This window comes from Abrus precatorius, unplaced genomic scaffold (assembly GCF_003935025.1).
Source record: "Abrus precatorius isolate BTA unplaced genomic scaffold, Abrus_2018 Scaffold11, whole genome shotgun sequence".
Taxonomy (NCBI): domain Eukaryota; kingdom Viridiplantae; phylum Streptophyta; class Magnoliopsida; order Fabales; family Fabaceae; genus Abrus; species Abrus precatorius.
The window spans coordinates 15060586-15082128 of record NW_020874303.1 but is presented as its reverse complement, the minus strand read 5'-3'; the positions used below and the strand labels follow the sequence as shown (position 1 = coordinate 15082128).

Genomic DNA, 21543 nt, shown 5'->3' with positions numbered 1-21543 from the left:
AGATCATGGGCGATAGCAGTTACAGCCCTAACAAATAGTACGATCACAAGCAATCGTGGATAGTGAGCATCAACAGTTGAAGGCAATTACTAAGAAGTGCCCGCAAAAGGAGGAAAACGGTGGTAATTTTCATGTCTATAAATACTCCAAAGCACCATTTCACAGAGGACGACTTTTTGCACCCAGACACTGCACCTAAACTCTCTGAGACGCTGAAACCCTGCACCGCGCCAGACACCAGCTACAAGAAGACCCACGGTGGCCGCTGTTCGCCGTTGTGAGGAGTCGTACGTTTACATTTCAGCATATTTACATTCATGTACCTTTACATTCTGCATTTCAATTCAAGTTTCTTCGTTTGTTTACTTTTGTTCTTGTTTCTGTAATTCATTTCTTATTTCATACTTTTCTGTAATGAACCTCTACGTTTGAGTCAATTCTGCACGTTTAATATTCACTATTCTTGCTAAATTGCTGAATTTACGCGTCCATTTCACCGTTACGTTAACAACACACTTAAAAGAACCCAAAGAGGACCTAAATCCAGTCCCAGATTGATCTTTGGATTATTTGTTTACAACTGTCATTTTTCACTGTAAACAAATTGGCATGCCCAATGGGACCATATTGTGTGTTTTGAGTGATTGATTGTTTTGTTGTATGATATTACGCAATGGACGTTGTATTATGGCTAATAGAGGAAGAAATAATGATTCTAGTTCTGGGAATGGCAATTCTAAAAGTGATGGTAGTGATACCAACCCAGAAAATGTAAGCGGCACTACTACTACTGCCGCACAACCCACATTAACAACGGCGTTACCTACGCCATCATCTCCCGTAGTTAGCCAATTTATGGTTACTATGCCACCAACCAATCCCAGCATAAATCCTGGCCCAAGGCCAAGCCTGGGTGATCATCCATTTGGCTTACCTCCTGTGTGTATGCCGCCTATCTTTGGAGTATCAACCTACTCCAATCCTATGGTGACAACCGTGTCACCCTAGAGTCACACCATTCCACCAGGAATGGGTGTACTCCATACCATTCCACCGAGAATGGGTACGATTGGTGGAGTACCTGAAACGCAATTTGCGTTTGGAGCTTCGAGTGGGGATTCACTTCCTGCTAGCTCGTTTTTGAATGTTGCCTTACATTCCATGAGGCAACAAATGGATGAAAGCAATCACGAGATGGTCAATATGCTGACTCATCAAATGACCGCTGTGTTTAATCTCATAATGGAAACGACTAATACCAGCTATCAAATTTTGGCTGAACAAATGCGTCGAATTGCTGACGTTTTTGGGGCACCTCAAGTCCTTATAAGGCAAGGGCAAAATGTTGCCCAAACATCTAATCGAGATGCCACAAATCTTGGTCGAAATGGTCAAATTTTTGAGTAGAATAGACCAAATTTTGGTCCAAATCTTCCGAGACAAAATGAGGGAAATTTCCAGGTAGACCAACCCCTAGTTTTTGCTAGAAATCCAAATGCTCCATTTGAGCAAATTGGTCGAAATCTCGACCAAAACCTTCTGAGACAAAATGAGGGTGATTTCCAGGGAAATCAACCCGTTATTGTTGCTCGAAATCAGAATGCTGATGAAATACTTGAACAAGTTAGGCAAAATAATGTAGGGGGCATCAAATTCAATATCCAAACAACCCGAATCCTCAAAATATTGCCAATGTAGTCGAACAAGTTCTGAATCAACATGGGTTCGACGTAGGGTATGCTAATAGACCCTACTTTGTCTCAGCATTCTCTGAGGCAATTTTGCAGGCTGAACTGCCTCGAGGCTGGAAAGTCCCAAAATTCACTAAATTTGCCGGAGATTCCGGTGAATCCACAGTAGAACATATAGCTAGATACTCCATAGAATGTGGAGATTTAGCTCGAAATGAAGATTTAAAGTTGAAGTACTTTCCTAGTTCTTTGACTAAGGGGGCCTTTACCTGGTTCACAACCTTACCCCCGAATTCAATTCATAATTGGAATCAATTAGAAAGAAGGTTTCATGAACAATTCTTTCGTGGTGAAGCGAAAGTTAGCTTAATGGATTTAGTTAATATAAAAAGAATACATAATGAATCCATTGATGATTATCTAAGTAGATTTCGACAAATGAGGTCGAGATGTTTTACTCAAATTCCAGAATATGAACTAGTCCAAATGGCTGTAGGCGGATTAGAGTACTCGATTAGAAAGAAATTGATTAATCAGCAGCTAAGAGACATGTCGCAGTTAGTGACAAAAGTGAGGCAAATCGAGCAACTTTAGGCTGAAAAATTTGTCCCTAAGAAAATAGAGAAATTTTCTCGAAAAGACAAAGTGGCTTACATAGGTCTCACTGAAGGAGAAATAGGAAGCGAGAATGATCTCGACGAAGAAGATGTCGATTTAGGGGTAAATGAGGTAAATGTAGCTGAATTAAAACCAGGACCCCCTTATGTTTGCCAATCTTTAAAACCACTCAAAATTAAGGACAAAACTCGACCTAATAAGAGTTATGCCTTTGATGTCTCTAAAACTGATCATAATTTTGACATTTTATTGAAAAATGGGCAAATTATATTATCTGATGATCATAAAATCCCTACTCTAGAACAAAGAAAGGGTCAAAAATATTGTAAGTTTCATCATGTTTATGGTCATTGGACTAATACCTGTGTTCGTTTCAGGGATCTTATTCAAGACGCCATTAAGCAAGGACGATTGAAATTCGAGCAAAAAACCAAAATGCCGATGAAAATCGACTCTGATCCCATGCAAATAGAAGCTAATTTCGTGGAACCTATCGACATACTGATGGTCGATGTTGCTGAAAAACAGGGGTCATTCGATCGAGCTGTAGAAGAGTTAGAAGGAAAAGGCTCTTTGAATGACACCCTCGAAGCCTTCGAGAAGGAAGAAGCTGAAATCTTCCCAAGGGCTGGTGACTCGCTGCTGGACTTTCTAACTCGAAAGAAGGAAGCGGACAGTGAGGTCATGCTGTGCCCAAGGTGCAGCGTCGTCTTCGATAAAGCGGCGGCTAAAGCCTTCAAGCAATCAGAGATGAAGAAACACTATCAGGTGACCACCAACCAGGTGATCACCAAGAACAAAGGGATCCAGACCCAGAATGCTTCTATCACCATACGTGATCCCCAAACTGTTCAAAGCAGGATGATCGCGAGTGTCGCTCTCGGACAAATTAATAAAAATCGAATTGCATAAAAATTATGTAGTAAGTGGTGCAATCTGAGTCGTCTCCCAACGATGATAACGTTATACGATTATAAAATTTTTAGAGGGGGTTTGATTTATAGAATAACTAATTAGAATCAAAAGTTAAAAATAATTAAAAACTCTAATCCAAGAATTTAGAAGAACTACGACCACTCTATCATCGGATTCCAAGAAGATGCATCAACTAACAAATTAGTGATTAACATTAAATTTGAATAAAACCTCAATTCAAATTAAGCATTCACACGAGAACCCTCATGCATTCGATTAACACACAATTCACTCAAAGTTCAGAAACCTCTAGAACCTAATTGATTTGTGTTAATTTAATTCACCAATGCCATTAATCTTAGATCCCAAATCTGAAAATCTAATTCACACTTCTTCAAGAATTAATTACATACATCAACCGAATAATATATAATCAAACAATTGCACAATTATCAATCCAAACGAAGAACTTCAATTCAAAATCATAATTAGCAAAAGGAGAAAGAAGGAAGAGATGAAACCGAATTTGTTGTTGAATAAATTGCGAAATCAATCCTCAAGAGTGTCACGTCCCTTTTAATCCTTGGACTAGATGAAAGTCTAAGCCTCCATTAATGGAGGAAAATGAAAAGTAAAAACGGAGAAAAAAAAACAAGAGAGAAGAGAGGAAGAAGAAAAGAGAGGAGCCAAAAACAACTTAAAATTCAAAATTCAAAATTTCCGTTTGTCACTTTGTTCCTTTTTTTCGGCTATGAAAACTGCCTCTTTTTGGTTCATGGCCTGAAGGACAATTGTAGCCTTGGATGTTAGCTTCAAAACGCCACTAGAATGGGCTTAATCAGACATCTGTGGACTGAGATATGGCCCAAATACTGCAACTTGCTCAGGATCCGCGACTGCAGCGTTTCAACTTTTTCCAGGCCCAGTTTCAGTTTCTTATCATCGGAATTGGTTTCTGACCTCTCATAGGAATTGTCCACCTTTCTCTTAGCTTTCCTAAAAATCAAGAATCACAATTAAAGGAGTTCTAAAACTCAAGATATGGTCCAAAAACCAAAATAGTATCAGAATTTGCCAAATACTAGAAAAATTAAATAAAGCCCAAATAAAATTCAAACATCATAAAATGATCCAATTCAACCAATTAGGCACAAAAGATGATTAATGAGCTAGGAATTAGAGAAAATAATGTTATAAAAATCCAATTGATCAAATTCCCCCACACTTAGCTCTTGCATGTCCTCATGTAAGACACAATCAAGCAAATAAAAACATGTAACCTAAAAAATCATAGAATAATCAAAACAAATAAACAAATTCTCCAATGAATCCTTAGAAGTGCTAAACTAGGAACACAAGATCAAATAAAGCATCAAGAGTTCTACAACAATCAAACATCCAACTCCCAACCTCTCAAAAATGCAAGCTAAGCAATATCATTCAAAGTGTATAGATCAAGCATGAAAGATCTCACAAGATGGTGTATACAATCAACTCTCAAGTGTATGGTTCAAAGTGTTTCACTCAAGTCACTTCAAAAGACAATGCATTACCATAAGCTTGTTAATCTTCTACTTCTCCACTACTTACAATCATATGCAAACACAAATCAAGAGGACTTTATTCAATGGTTGTAATGGGGCTAAGGTAAGGGTAGGGAAATATGAGGATATGACAAGATACAACCAAAGAGAATAGGAATAACATTGGTCCTTAGACAAATCAAGCCATAACATACATTATTCTCCTTGGACTTCCTTTTCCTTTCATCAAAATTTTCCATTTTCTTTGTAATAAATTTTTTTTTATTTATTATTTTTTTTTCTTTTTTTTTCCTTGCATTATTTCTAAACCCCCACACTTGAAATGCAATAACATTAATGAAACCAATGCACTCCCTATTCCCTAAAGTTAGGTATAACATGATTTTTCACTTAAAGCTTATAATGTACTAGAAGCCAAAGAATGGTCAATAAGGCTCAAAGGGGCTAAACAAATGGAAAAATGCAAGGTAAGCTATATGGCCAAGTGGGTACAAATTTGAAAGAAATGCCTCTATCATGTTCATAATTGCATATGAAAATTGTAGCCTCAAAGAAGAATCAAAACAAGTTTTAGAATGACAAAATCTAAGAGGGAAAACACACAAGAAAGAAAAGAATGGCATGAATTTCAACCATCCAAAAATAAGGCTCAAAAGCTCACAAAGGTAAAGTCTAACATACTTAATCATACAAATCAAAATCAATCACCCAATTCACATATATCAAGATGAAGAAGCAAAAATGAAATCATGTAGGAACTCTATCCTCCTTAATGACTAATGCCTTAACTCAACAACTTCCAATTCAACAAAGAAAAACAAAACAAAACAAAACAAAACAAAACAAAACAAAAACAATGCTAAATAATAAAAACCTATTACTCTCTCCCCCACACTTCAACTTTACATTGTCCTCAATGTAATGTATAATGGAAATGTAAGCAAAATATAGTAAGGAAAAGCAGAGAGGAACTTCCTAATCAAGCATAAGTGGCTGCTAGCAAGCGGACCTCCTCAATGGTCTCCAAGAGTGTGTCCTCATGGAAAGGCTTCAAGCGGTGGCCATTCACTGTGAATACTTTATCTGTTCCAGGCTCCAAAATCTGTACAACACCATATGAAAAATTCTTAGTTACTATATAGGGGCCAAGCCACCTAGAACGAAGCTTACTAGAAAAGAACTTGAGGTGAGAAACTCAAATGCAAGACCATTATTGAATGCAAAAAATAAATTGAAAACTTCTAAAAGAAAAAAAATAATTATGAGTTGTATCCCTAGATATTCCTTCTTTTTCTCATAAATTTGCAGCACTTCATTTAATTGGGAACATGGAAGAAATAGCCGTGGAGGGATTTCCAGCTGCTTCATGAACTTAATAAGCTTCTCTTCATGCTCTTCATTTCCTTGATGTGCAGAACATCGTGTCTTGCTGCTGTACCTAGGCTGCTCCCTTGAATATACAATGATATAATATTTATATTTCAACTGCTCAGGAAATGGCTTTAACTCATATGCAAGGGGCAGCTTTAGAAAAGAAGGCAGTGTAAAAATTGGAGCTGAATCTGTCGTGGATGCATCATGATTTACTTTTTCAGAATCTGCAATAGCTGCATCAAAATCACCATAAACATATGTATCAATCTCAACACAGATGCTACATTTTGCAGAATCATTACATGCATCACAAGTAAAAGAATTAGGATAATTGGCTAGGTTAGGATAATTAATACAATCTAAAAATTCAAAAAACTCAGCCAAATTATCATCAACTAAATCATTCAACAAATTATCATGAAAAATTGAATGAAATGAAAGAGGAACAGGTTGCTCAAATTTTTCTTCTGACTCAGTAGAAGTGGTATGAGCAGTAGGAGCAAATTCTACACTTGCTGGGCTGCAATCACTTGTTGGAGCAGTAGCATTAAGATCTTTATCTATTGGTTGCTTCTCTTGCGAGTGTTTAATGGTCTTTCTTGAACTCAAAGTAACATTCTCTGGTTCAACAACTGGTTGTGCAGAAAGATTACTAGGACCTTGAGACTTTAGCTCGTTTACTGTTGTTGCTAACTGAACAATCTGATTCTTCAAGTTTTGAATGGATGCTTCTGTTCTTAGTTGGAAATTCAGATCGTTAATTGTCATCTCCCTTATCAACTCTTCGAAGGAAGGCTCATTTTTGGAAGGTGCAACATTTTGTGGTGGGGGTTGATATTGTTGCTGCGTAAAATTCTCCCATCCCAAGTTTGGATGACTCATCCAACCTGCAGGCTCATACAATGTAGGACAGAAATCAGTATGATGTTCAGGTGAAGTACAAATTTCACACAACATTGTAGCCCTTTGTGACAATGTCAACTGCTCGATCAAAGAAGCTAAATCATCTACCTTATTCTCTAGTCTTCTATGATCAGCCATATAAAAAGTTCTCTGAGCCATAATATCTAAATAAGAATGAAAAGAAATAATTCTTTTTTTCAGAAACCACCAATTGGTCTCCAACTTGTTGCCATTGCATAGATCTTGTTGAGCTATATGAAATGCATATATTACAATAAGAAATTAGAGCTGTATGCAAAAAGTTATGCCACTTTTAAGTTTGGATAGAGATCTACACATTCAGATATACGGCCGTGTACTTTTTCGATGAATGCAGAATGCAAAAATGCAGAAACACAACACAAAATATAGAGAATTGAATGATGTAATACTAAGCAAGGATAGATGACTACCCACTATGCTATTCAAAGGCTACTAAAATAGAATGCATAGACACAATTATGCTAAATGAAAAATACTAATTATGCAAAATCCTAATTAGATGTAAAACGCAACACATAATATGCAATGCAATCACACTAACACAGAATTACATAATCAAATAACATCATCATCCCCGGCAACGGCGCCAAAATTTGATCGCGAGTGTCGCTCTCGGACAAATTAATAAAAATCGAATTGCATAAAAATTATGTAGTAAGTGGTGCAATCTGAGTTGTCTCCTAACGATGATAATGTTATACGATTATAAAATTTTTAGAGGGGGTTTGATTTATAGAATAACTAATTAGAATCAAAAGTTAAAAATAATTAAAAACTCTAATCCAAGAATTTAGAAGAACTACGACCACTCTATCATCGAATTCCAAGAAGATGCATCAACTAACAAATTAGTGATTAACATTAAATTCGAATAAAACCTCAATTCAAATTAAGCATTCACACGAGAACCCTCATGCATTCGATTAACACACAATTCACTCAAAGTTCAGAAACCTCTAGAACCTAATTGATTTGTGTTAATTTAATTCACCAATGCCATTAATCTTAGATCCCAAATCTGAAAATCTAATTCACATTTCTTCAAGAATTAATTACATACATCAACCGAATAATATATAATCAAAAAATTGCACAATTATCAATCCAAACGAAGAACTTCAATTCAAAATCATAATTAGCAAAAGGAGAAAGAAAGAAGAGATGAAACCGAATTTGTTGTTGAATAAATTGCGAAACCGATCCTCAAGAGTGTCACGTCTCTTTTAATCCTTGGACTAGATGAAAGTCTAAGCCTCCATTAATGGAGGAAAATGAAAAGTAAAAGCGGAGAAAAAAAAATGAGAGAGAAGAGAGGAAGAAGAAAAGAGAGGAGCCAAAAACAACTTAAAATTCAAAATTCAAAATTTCCGTTCGTCACATTGTTCCTTTTTTTTGGCTATGAAAACGGCCTCTTTTTGGTTCATGGCCTGAAGGACAATTGTAGCCTTGGATGTTAGCTTCAAAACGCCACTAGAATAGGCTTAATTGGACATCTGTGAACTGAGATATGGCCCAAATACTGCACCTTGCTCAGGATCCGCGACTGCAGCGTTTTGACTTTTTCCAGGCCTAGTTTCAGTTTCTTATCATCGGAATTGGTTTCTGACCTATCATAGGAATTGTGCACCTTTCTCTTAGCTTTCCTGAAAATCAAGAATCACAATTAAAGGAGTTCTAAAACTCAAGATATGGTCCAAAAACCAAAATAGTATCAGAATTTGCCAAAACTGGAAAAAATTAAATAAAGCCCAAATAAAATTCAAACATCATAAAATGATCCAATTCAACCAATTAGGCACAAAAGAGGATTAATAAGCTAGGAATTAGAGAAAATAATATTATAAAAATCCAATTGATCACAGGACCTTCGTACCTGCTCAAAACGTTCCGAGCAACACATGGGTTCGAAACGTGCTGCACCCATCATTAACTCGACCAAAATTGCAGATGGTCGAAAAGGGCAGACCGTCACATTTGACGGTCATGCCACAACAAGTTTTCTCACAACCTAAGTTTTTCACTCAAACTGGGTTCCATAATCCATCCGAGAGCCATTTTCAGTCGAAAAAGCCTTATTTTAAGGCTCCTATGACTAAAACTCAGTGGCGAAGGGCTCAAAGAATCAGGAAGGCTAAGTATGAAGCACAAGCCTTGGCTCAAGCTCAAGCTCAAGTCCAGGCACAAGCGCAAGCTCGAATCCAAGCCCAAATTCGAGCCCAAAATCAAGTCCAACAAGTCCAGGGAAATGCCGCCAGAAATATGCGGTGTACCCCGGTTAGTGTCGAAGTCAAAACGACGCAAGAAAGAGCACCAGCAATGAAAAAGGACTTGAAGATAAAGAGCCTAGAAATCGAGTACGATGCGGATGATGAATTGATCACCGATGTATTCGAATCAGGCTTTGAAGATGATCTCGAGGATATACTTGGGGTTGTATCCATGCTGCCTGCTGAATATGCCGAAGGAATCGGCGAAGGAGATGAAGAAGACTTCTATGCTGATGACGAACCCGATAATAACCCATGGGGTTATTGTTATTTGGCAGAGGATGGTTCACTTGCTAAATCGTCGGCTATTTTTGAGAAGCCAACACGTGAAATGAAGAGCCATATGAAGCCGTTATACATTGCGGCTCGAATTGATGAAAAATTTTGAGTGAACAAAGTCCTCGTGGATTCTGGGGCAACTATCAATATTATGCCCAGTTTTTTACTGAAAAAGATTGGGAGATCCGAAGAAGATTTGCTCCCCCACAACTTGGTACTCACGGACTATGAAGGGAAATCTTCAAGTTCCAAAGGGGCCCTAATCATCAACTTGAGGGTTGGATCTGTTTCTCGAGCAACCATTTTCGTAGTGGTAGCTTCTAAGGCAAGTTATAATCTATTGCTCGGGAGAGAATGGATTCATGGGGTTGGGGCAGTACCTTCATCACTGCATCAGAAACTATGTCTTTGGAATAACAACGAAGTGTTGGAATACGTCGATGGAGATCAGAGCTATTTTAAGCCTGAAGTTCATGTAAGCAGTCTCGATAGCAAAACATTCGACAAATCTTTTGCCAACATTGCGCCACTTCGTATAGAAGATATAGGCGGCCCTCATTTTGGCTGAAATCCTCTCCTACTAAATGCTCGCGAAATTCGACACTAGATCCACCTAGGTCCTTCGGTGGGTTTTTACGGCTTCCAAGAAATAGTGGAGGCCGAAAAGAATGGAAATGAAGAACCTTGAAAAGAGCCTTTTGGCTCGAATTTCGGCTTACGTAGCTGAAAATAAAATAAAAACGGCTCTCGAAGCCAGGGATACTTTGGAGGCCAATAAATTTAGTTCGGCCATAAAATCACAAAAAATTGAAGAAATCTCGGCCCATAAAGCCGTAGACCCAATCCAAGGCCATGCAAATATCAACATGGTCGAAAGTTCGGCTCATCTAGCCGAAAGAAGAGAAGCGGCCCTAAAAGTGGCCGAAGGATTGGAGGCCGATTCACCATATTTGGCAATTAAGACAAATTCGGCTTATCTAGCCGAACAAAGGCACACAGAACTCGAAACGTGTGTGATTCAAGAAGAATCGGTCTTAGAGACCGAAGGCAATGATGTCCGGCTTGATTGCATCTATGACGATGCACCGATTAGCTTTGAGAAAGATTTAGCTCAAAAAGGGCAAAAAATGGAGGCACAAGATCCCTTAGAAGAAGTGAACCTTGGAGATGAGGAGGAGCCGAGGTTAACTTTCATCAGTAAATTGGTCGATGAAGAAGTGAAAGACCAATTAATCAAGCTACTAAGGGAATTTAAGGATTGCTTCGCCTGGGATTATGACCAGATGCCAGGCCTTTCGAGGGAATTAGTCGAACATCGACTCCCAGTTCGACCAGAAAAGAGGCCAGTAAAGCAACCACCTAGGAGATTTGCGCCAGAGATTTTGCCAAAAATCAAGGAAGAGATCGAAAGGCTCCTTAGAGCCAAGTTTATTCGTACAGCCAGGTATGTTGACTGGATCTCGAACATAGTACCTGTGATTAAGAAAAATGGATCTCTTAGAGTTTATATTGATTTTCGAAATCTAAATACTGCTACACCAAAAGACGAATACCCTATGCCAATAGCCGATATGTTAGTAGATTCGGCAGCAGGTAATGAAATTTTAAGTTTGTTAGATGGATATTCAGGGTATAACCAAATTTTTATTGCTGAAGAGGATATATCAAAAATAACTTTTCGATGCCCTGGGGCTTTAGGAACTTATGAATGGGTAGTAATGCCATTCGGATTAAAAAATGCTGGAGCGACATACCAGAGGGCAATGAACACTATTTTTCATGACATAATAGGCAAATTTTTGCAAGTTTATATTGATGATATTGTTGTGAAATCTAAGTATAAAAGTGACCTTGTTGGTCATCTTCGACAAGCATTTGAAAGAATGCGAAAATATGACTTGAAGATGAATCCTCTAAAGTGTGCTTTTGGTGTTATTGCAGGACAGTTCCTCGGTTTTATTATTCACCAAAAAGGAATTGAAATCGACAAGAATAAGGCCAAAGCAATATCTGAGACACAAGCCCCTTCGACTAAAAAACAACTGCAATCGTTGCTAGGGAAAATAAATTTTCTACGAAGATTTATTTCCAACCTTTCTGGCAAGGTTAAAATCTTCTCACCCCTATTAAAGTTAAAGAAAGAAGAAGAGTTTCGATGGGAGGTAGAGCATCAAGCTGTTTTCAAGGAGATAAAGCAATATCTGACAAAACCACCAGTAATGGTTCCGCCAAAGAAATGTTTTCCCTTGAAGTTATATATTTCGACATCAGAAGAAACTATTGGGAGCATGCTAGCTCAAGAAGACGAAAATGGTGTCGAAAGAGCTGTTTATTATCTTAGTCGAATGTTGATAGGTGCAGAATCTCGATATAGTCCAATCGAGAAATTATGTTTGTGTCTATATTTTTCTTGTGAGAAATTGAAATATTATATTAGGCCTTTCGATGTACATGTTTATTCACATCACGATATAATAAAATATTTCTTGTCGAAACCTATCCTTCATGGTAGAGTTGGAAAATGGGCGTTGGCTTTAACAGAGTATTCTCTAATTTATAAACCACTAAAATCTGTAAAAGGCCAAGTTGTTGCTGATTTCATTGTTGATCACTCGATTCCAATCAAAGAAGTAGATTTTATAAGTCTAAAGTCATGGAAATTGTACTTCGATGGATCTAGTCATAGAAATGGAATTGGAATCGGAATATTGATAATTTCACCAGACAAAATCTCAACGAAATTACTCTTCGAGATAAAATCAGCTTGTTCAAACAATGAAGCTGAGTACGGAGCATTATTGGCTGGACTTGAAATACTGTTAAATTTTAGGTCAAGAAATGTAATCATTCGAGGAGATTCTAAGTTAGTAATAAAGCAGCTAACCAAAGAATATAAATGTTTAAGTAGAAACCTCGTCGAATATTGGGTAAAAGTGAATAAGTTATTACAAAAATTTGACGAAGTCATTCTAGAACATATTCCTCGAAACAAAAACCAAGAGGCCAATGAATTAGCCCAAATTGCCTCGAAATATAGAATTTTGAGTGAAAACCTGGCAAAATTAACAGAGATAAGGGAGAAGTTAGGGTCAACAAACCTTGAGATCCTAAACATAAATGACTTAATTGACCAAGATTGGAGGAAACCTTTAGTTAATTACCTCAAGGACCCCAACATTCCAACTAATCGAAAAACAAAATTTCAAGCAATTAACTATATAATTATGGTTGATGAATTGTATAAAAAGGGTGTTGATGGCACTTTACTTCGATGTCTCAGCGAACATGAGGCTTATATTTCCTTGGCAGAAATCCATGAAGGGATCTGCGGAGCTCATCAAGCTGGAGAAAGAATGAAATGGATGTTACTTCGAGAAGGATTGTACTGGCCCTCGATGGTTAAAGATTGCTTTGACTATGCAAAATCTTGTGAAGAATGTCAAAAGCATGGTAATATTCAACACGTTCCAGCCTCAGAATTACATTCAATAATTAAGCCATGGCCTTTTCGAGGCTGGGCTCTGGATTTAATTGGCCAAATTTATCCTCCTTCGACAAAAGGTCATAAATACATCATTGTAGCTGTCGACTATTTTACGAAGTGGGCTGAGGCAGTTCCATTGAAAGAAGTTACTCAGAGTGATGTTGTTAATTTTATCGACAAATACATAATTCATCGATTCGGTATACCAGAAACTTTGACAATAGACCAAGGAACTGTTTTTGTAGGTCGAAAAGTAACTCAATATGCTGAGTCCTTGAATATAAAAATGATAACTTCGACCCCATATTATGCCCAGGCCAATGGACAAGTGGAGGCAGTAAATAAAATTTTGATCAAGTTAATTAAAAAACACATTGGATCAAAGCCAAGAAATTGGCATGACACTTTAAGCCAAGTATTATGGGCATATAGGAATTCTCCAAATGAGGCCACGGGGACAACCCCATTTCGACTTGTTTATGGCCATAAAGTCGTTTTACCTGTTGAAGTGAATCTACAATCAGTTAGATTACAACGACAATTCGAGTTACCAAGTGAAGATTATTGGGTCTTAATGTTTGATGAATTGAATGTCTTGGATGAAATTCGCTTAAGTGCCTTAGAGAAAATGATTCGACAAAAAGAAAGAATTACGAGGTCATACAACAGAAAAGTATGAGGCAAGTTTTTTAATACTGGTGAATTAGTATGGAAAGTAATTTTACCGTTCGACAAAAAATCAAGGAAACTTGGAAAATGGTCACCCAATTGGGAAGGCCCCTTCGAGATTGAAAATGTGTTTTCAAATAACGCGTATTCAATTCGAGAACTTGGAACTAATAGTCGAATTATGTCGATTAACGGTAAGTACTTAAAACCATACAAATCAGAAATACATGAAGTAAAAATAACTTAAGTCAAGGCAAATAAAAGATATTTCGAGTAATAAAAAGGCCAAATGAATAAATGTCATTTAAAGCAGAATTCGAGTATTTACATTAAAATAACTACTAGAATTCAAAGAAAAATACATTAAAAAATCAAAAAGGAGGCTTCGAGCGCATTTCAGTGTAAACGGCTCTCAAATTTTGATATCTGGTTTCAAGAGCCGTACATTGCGCATCTAGACTCGAAATATTCTCCATAGCTTGAGCTCTCTCGATAGTCAGGGTCTTCACATTTTCTATAAAAAATTTTCTTTTCTTCTCACAAGCTGCACTAGCTTTTTTTAGCATCTCTGACTCCCAAAACTGCTCGAAAAACAGGACTAACAGGAAAATATTCTAAGTCCACAAAAACTGATGGCTTTTCGAGGAGTTTTTGAGGAGTTTCCAAGTACCTGACACCCAAAACTGCTCGAAAAACAGGAAGTGGTAAGAAAATACTTTTAAGTCCACAAACCTAGCCAAACTCCAGATTTCCTCCAGAACTGCTCGAAAATAAGAAGTGGTCAGAAAATAATCTAAGTCCACAAATCTGGTCGAGCTCCAGAGTCTCTCTAGAATTGCTCAAAAAACAGAAATAAGCAAAGAAAATGTTCTAAGTCCACAAGACCAAGACAGGCTCTCAAAACTCTAGAATGGCTCGAAAAGAGAAGTCAAGAAGAAACTATTCTAAGGCCATAACATTAAAAGAATCTCCTAGGTTTCTCTCAGAAATACTCGAAAGATAGGAGTCTTGAAAAATCCAAAAGTGGTTACCAGTAGTTATCAACATTCACCACTACGCAAAGGAGATCATGGGCGATAGCAGTTACAGCCCCAACAAACAGCACGATCACAAGCAATCCTGGATAGTGAGCATCAACAGTTGAAGGCAATTACTAAGAAGTGCCCGCAAAAGAAGGAAAACGGTGGTGATTTTCATGTCTATAAATAATCCAAAGCACCATTTCACAGAGGACGACTTTTTGCACCCAGACACCGCACCTAAACTCTCTGAGACGCTGAAACCCTGCACCGCGCCAGACACCAGCTACAAGGAGACCCACGGTGGCCGCTGTTCACCGTTGTGAGGAGTCGTATGTTTACATTTCAGCATATTTACATTCCTGTACCTTTACATTCTGTATTTCAATTCAAGTTTCTTCGTTTGTTTGCTTTTGTTCTTGTTTCTGCAATTCATTTCTTATTTCATACTTTTCTGTAATGAACCTCTACGTTTGAGTCAATTCTGCACGTTTAATATTCACTATTCTTACTAAATTGCTGAATTTACGCGTCCATTTCACCGTTACGTTAACACACTTAAAAGGACCCAAAGAGGACCTAAATCCAGTCCCCAGATTGATCTTTGGATTATTTGTTTACAACTGTCATTTTTCACCGTAAACAATCACTATAAAGTAAAATATGATTATTCGTTGTAAAAAAAATGAGGTAATCATATGTCAAGCTGTATAAACCAAAATCGAATCCATATTTTATTTAAGTTAAATTGTTTTTTATAATCAATGAAGTATTAGACTTGAACTTAAGAGTATAAATTAAGTTAAAATATTTTTTTTATTAATTGAGCCACATGCTTAATGATTTAAGTATATTTTTTTCCTGAAATATGCCAATTTTTATAAATTGATTTTCATTAAACGTTATTTTTTTTAATATTTACAATTACAAAACTCATATATTTTAATTTTTTTTAAAGCAAAACATATTTATTAATATAGAGATAAAACCTTGAGAATATCCCCCTTAAGTAAAAGAAGATTCTAATATATCATGTGTGAAACAAAAATAATTGATTCCAAAAAAATCTGAATAATAACTAAGACAAAAAAAACCGTTTTCTTTTCAAGAATTAAAAATATATTTAAGGTTGATGTGAAGCGATTCAATATTTTGATACATGTATTATTGTTATAGTTTTCTAACACTACTATTAATAGATATATATTTTATATGATTTTAAAAAAATTAGAAAGTTTACTAGATTTAAAATTTTCTGAAAACTTATTTAATGTATGAAATCATGCTTGCTACAATGAATGGCGATTTTATTTTATCTCATTCCTCAAAATTAGGAGTTAGTATTATATCCAAAGAAAATGGAATTAATGATTTCATATTTCATGAATATAATTAATTTATTTCTAATATTCCTTGATTGATTTCCTACAGTGATAATTGCTTCCCTTTATTTAATTGAACACACATTAATCCTTATACTTTTTAGTTTTTCAACATATCCCCCAAAAGATCTCTACTATTTTATTATTTTAGTTAAGAGAAAATTATGTTTGTATATCAAGTTTCTAAATATTAAAAAAGAAAATATATAGTGTTCCTGAGTAGTACATTTGTATAGCATGTATGAAATAGTCAAGAAGTCATCCTATTTTAAAATTAAGAATGATTTGAAGTGATTGTTTTATCTCATCTCATTCAATCCAATTCTTCGTTATTGAGAAATTAAATTATTGGTTTCCATTTTTGTCCCCAAATCAAAATTGAACACATCAACAGAAAAAATAATCAATAATAAACATGGGAGAGAGTATTTTATTTTAATCATGTACTTTATTTAATTAGGTGAACATGAAAGGAAAATACGTTCCAATGTGAATCAAAAGTACCGATATATTGATCGTTATTTATTCAAGCATTTGCTTGAACTTTTCAAGCCAAATTTTAAAAAAGAGTACAAACTTGTATATAAATTGGCTTGGGTAAATTTGAAGAAAAATTGAAAAGAAAATGTTAATGAGTGAGGTTGACTTAATCTTAACTCAGCTTAACTCTTTTTAATCGTGATTTTAAAAGGTAGTAAATGATACATTAAATATTAATAAAGCAAGAGTGTTTGGCTATCTTAATTACAATGGTAACAAAAATCAGTAAGGAATCAAAAGCTCATAACTAATAAGCTAATAAACTCAGATATCACACCTGAACAATAGAAAAGCAAAATTTAAAATGAAACAAAACACAATTATTTACACTGATATTGTTTTTCAAAATGTATAATTCGACAGCTAAAATATTGAAATGCCCCAATTAACTTAAACAAGAGTGGCAATCAAATTAACAAGAACATTGATAAGTATCTAAATAAAAACAAGATCAAAACTTAAAGCTTAAGTGACAAATCAATCCCAGAAGAATCAGGATTGGATGTTTCCTCTTGCTTGGAATAATGATCACCCATGTTAGTCAATTTTGGCTTGTCCATGGATGAGTTTGATTTGGTAGCAACATTTGTAGAAGAATCTCCAAGGAAAGGAATATTTCCAACAGCACCACGATCATCTTCTGCCCTCAAAGTTGCACCACTCCTAAAATTTCCAATTTCATTATTTGCATGCAAACCCTCCATCCTCACAAGAGATGGGTTTAACATCTCTTGCCTTAGCCACCCTTGACCAAACCTCAAGGGTGAGGTCCAATGATAAGATGGCTTGTGAACCATAGACTCCATTCGAACCCCAAGTGTGCGATTATAGGATCCATAAAAGGGGTGCGTAGGATAAGAATAATAGGGAAAATGAGGGTGTCCAAAAGCATCTACATCAATCCCTTGGCGACGCTTTGCAAGGGCACGCTCTTGCTTGTGAGCATTTTGGTGCCCTCCCAAAGCTTGTGAAGAAGAGAACTCTCTTTTACAAAAGTTGCATGAAAAAGTCTTTGCCTCTGGTGTTTTCTCTTCATTACTCTCATCTTTTTCGTTAGTATTATTAGCCCTAAAAGAAGATGAACTAACCACGTTTTTTGGATTGAAAAAATTCAATTCCACCTTTGACCCATGAATTGAATCATCATTGGAGAGCTTCACAAAATCCAACATTACATGGGAATTGGAATTTGAAGCTTGACCTTTTTCAGATGTACCATCCTTCTCCTTCATTGTAATCACATCATTCTTCTCTTCTTCAACACCATCGTTTAGGGAAATGTCTTCGGAGGTGGCAGATATGTTAGAGGCTTCTGAGGGACAACGTTCCAAACCGTGTGATGCCATTCCACAATTAAAGGAGAAAAAATTGACCCTTTTGAATTTGTGGGATCGAGTGGGATTGAATTGAGAGGGGGCATATGACCATGGTTATTTATTTAAAGATTTGAGTTAATGCAAATATCTTTCATGAAAAGGAAAGGAATCTCATGCATTTTGCAGTTATTATTTTGCATTATGGTAGCAAAGGATTGAAGCGGTATGAGCAAGTTTGCACCGATTTGTGCATGATCTTTGCATAAACAAACATTCCTAAAATGATTTTATCTACACCGTCTAATGTGGTTGATTACTCAAACAATTCAAATATTTCCATAGCCAGCGTGTGGGATGAGTGGTGTTTAGTACATCACAACTTTATGTAGTTCAAATTTGATGTCAAACCGAGTAGCGAAATTGGTAACTTTGAAATTACTTGTTGAAGTAAAATTACTTATGTGTTCAACAGCTTTTCTGGCGGAAAAATCAATGGAAGTAATTTTGGGACATAATTTTGGATTCATGAATGCTCTATATTTTCCTAACAAATCCCTTGTTTTACTCAACGCGCGGATGGTTCAAATTTTGAAATCTCTTCTCTATAGTTTCTGTGTGGAAAATCCAATTTAATGTGTACTTCAAAGCAATATTAAACTAACTTATTCAAAATCCATTTTTCTCATTAAAAAAAAGAACTTGTTTCCAATTTTCTTTTAACAACAAATCCGTAGCACTTCTCTAATGGCTTAGACTTTGAGTTTTCAGTGGCGTTATTTCGCAGATTTCAGGTTCAAGGACTCACCCATGATGGCAAATTCCATTTTTAATATAACAAGCATGTTATGCCACAACATTTGTGCCGTACTTCAGGAAGTTGATTTTTCGTGAAGGATTATACCCAAATTTTTGTAACACACAAAAGAATTTGAGACTTTAGAAGCTCTTAGAATCTTCAACAGTTAATGATGTAGATTACAGTAGTGAATAGTGCGAGAGTTTCGGAGAATGTTCTGTAGTTAGGTATTAAGAAAACAATAGGAGTTTAAGAGAAAATAATGGGCACTCTCAACAACTATCTAAATCTAACAGTATTCGATTCCCGTAAAAGTAAACTGTTGCGCAAACCTTACTTTTAATGTTAGAGGTTTGAATTATATTAATTTCATATTTTTTATATGCAATAAATTCTTGTTAAAGACATAAAATGAAGGTCTGACTAAAGACCTTTTAGATATTTTGAAGTAAATGAGGTGAGCAATTTCTAAAACCTTGTTCAAGTCTCAAGAAAATGTGATAATCTGCCTTATTCAACTTTTCTTTTATTCTCTGACTCAGGTACAAGTTTGAAATTTATTATTATTATTATAATATAAAATGTGAATATTATATAATTCTTAAATGAGGACATTTTAAGTGTTAATTTTCTTTTTATTACGCTATTGAACATTTAATTTTTTAAGTTTAATCTTAACGTTAGTTTTACATTTTGTATAATTTATTTTAAAATTAAAAAAGATTACATTAATACTTTATGTTGAGCTCTTGTTTAACCTAATTTTAAATATACTTAAAGGTAACATGTAAAAAATTATCTTTCAGTTAATGTTATTTGCAGATGACATAATCCTAATTTAAGGAATTAAAAGAATGTGTTAATACTAAACTTGAGTTATAGATAAAAATCTTGGAATTTAAAACTATGTTTGGAAGAGAAATTTTGGAAGAGATGACATATTTTTTAATTTTAAATTAAAAGAATTATATATCATTTATAAATAAATAAATTAAATTTATGTTAATATATTAACTTATATATTTTATTTTAAAAAAATATTCTTCTTAAATATATTTATTTAAAATACAAAATATGTCTCACTCTCCCCTCTCAACCCCGCCCTTCTTGCCAAATAATTCCTAAGAATTTTTGTTTAAACAAAAATAAAACAAAGTATATACATTACAATTTTAACAAAAAAGAAAAAAGAGATCATGTATTAGAAGTTAAAGTTAAAAATGATATTCTACTGTACGTCTCCAAGTTTAAGTACCTAAGATCAATTCTATAAAATAATTAAAAATTAATAAAGATATTATTTATAAAATACAAATTGATTAGTTAAAGTGAAGAAATTATTAAGTTATTATATATACATGAGATTGAGAAAAGAAAAAATTACCAAGAATAATAACAAGAGCAACATGCAAGTGAATCCTTCAATCCCTTTGCCTAAACACTACTCTTACTCATCTCATAAATACTGAACACTTTGTACTTACTGAAAAAAACTTTAATATGGTACTGATTTTACTTTTCTTGTTTTTTAGAAGAGTGTAACCTAATAAAAGTACTTAGGAATAACATTTTAGTTTGAGTCTAGAAAGACTAATTGCATATAATATTTGCGTTTGATCGTGGAGATATTATGAGAGCAAATAATAATTTTACTATTGCAATGCTTATAAAAGAAGTTGAAGAATAATAAAAATTTTAATTCTAAGAGATAGATACTAGATATAGCCTTGAATGTTATAGGTATAAATATTTAATTTTAGTGTTTACCTTCTCTTTTCTCAATTTATTTTTAAACTAGTTTTCTTCTGATTTGTATACTTGTGTATAAGAGTCTACTCTATTAATTAAAAAGTTTTAGTTTTTAAAAAACCAAAGTTTTATAAACTTTATACCAGCTACACCTAACTTAAATTACCTAATATAACTTTGTTTTAAAGTCTTTGTAAAGTTTAAGAATAAGGAAAAACTTAATTCAACTCCTCTTCTATTAGTTTTTATTATTTTTTCTATTTTAATATATTTCAAGATACAATAGCTTAAAAAACTTATAATAAAACTATCAATAATTTAATAAATCATAAATTTTACTTTTAATTTAAAATTTTAGCTAAATCTACCTCTACATATTAAATATAAGTGCCCAATTTTAAATACGAGTACTTTTTAGAACTACAGTAATCAAAGTAGTTTTTAGAATTTATTTTTTTATTTATTTAAATTTTGAATTTCAATTTTTTCATAATTTATCTTTTAATTTAAAATATTTATTATTATTATTAAAATATTTATTTTCAATTATAAAAATTATTAATTTAAAAATAATTATATAATATATTCTTAATTTTTTATTATAAAATATTTTAATTTGAGAAGCTAACATTTTTTTTCATGTACTTGTATAGTACATGAAAAACTAACAAATTAAAATAAATTATTACAAGTACATGAAAAACTAACAAATTAAAATAAATTATTTAAGTATTTATTGATTTATTTAATGAAAACCTTCAAACTACTGATTAATTGATTAATCTTAGATTTTATAAAAAGTTATTAAGTGATGTAAGTGAACAATTTTAATATATGGTGTTAAGAAATTTTTACTTATTTTTAGGTTAAATTAGTATATTAATTTCTTAACTTTTAACTTTTTTTTAATTTATTTCTCTATTTTTATTAGAGTTTTGTTTTAATTTAACACCTA

The 21543-nt window shown here is 34.3% G+C and overlaps 2 protein-coding genes across 2 annotated transcripts; one reads left to right on the top strand and one right to left on the bottom strand.

Annotated features, from left to right (window-relative positions):
* The first annotated feature begins 1059 nt into the window (after positions 1–1059).
* LOC113855668 lies at positions 1060–5200 on the top strand. The gene is made up of 5 exons (XM_027487299.1): positions 1060–1403; positions 1488–1623; positions 1788–2051; positions 2286–3092; positions 5180–5200. Exons 1-5 carry the CDS (start codon positions 1060–1062, stop codon positions 5198–5200), a joined length of 1572 nt encoding a protein of 523 aa, XP_027343100.1.
* Positions 5201–17185: 11985 nt separating this feature from the next.
* LOC113855667 (zinc finger protein 1-like) lies at positions 17186–18073 on the bottom strand. The gene has a single exon (XM_027487298.1). It carries the CDS (start codon positions 18071–18073, stop codon positions 17186–17188), a length of 888 nt encoding a protein of 295 aa, XP_027343099.1.
* Between the last annotated feature and the right edge of the window lie 3470 nt (positions 18074–21543).

Bases quoted from the DNA above. Each gene is read 5' to 3' on its own strand.
- LOC113855668 (XM_027487299.1), top strand. From the start codon at position 1,060: ATGGGTACGATTGGTGGAGTACCTGAAACGCAATTTGCGTTTGGAGCT. The intron at 1,404-1,487 runs GTAGAATAGACC...AGTTTTTGCTAG, and splicing joins CGAAATGGTCAAATTTTTGA to AAATCCAAATGCTCCATTTG. The intron at 1,624-1,787 runs GTTAGGCAAAAT...GCAATTTTGCAG, and splicing joins CTGATGAAATACTTGAACAA to GCTGAACTGCCTCGAGGCTG.
- LOC113855667 (XM_027487298.1), bottom strand. From the start codon at position 18,073: ATGGCATCACACGGTTTGGAACGTTGTCCCTCAGAAGCCTCTAACATA.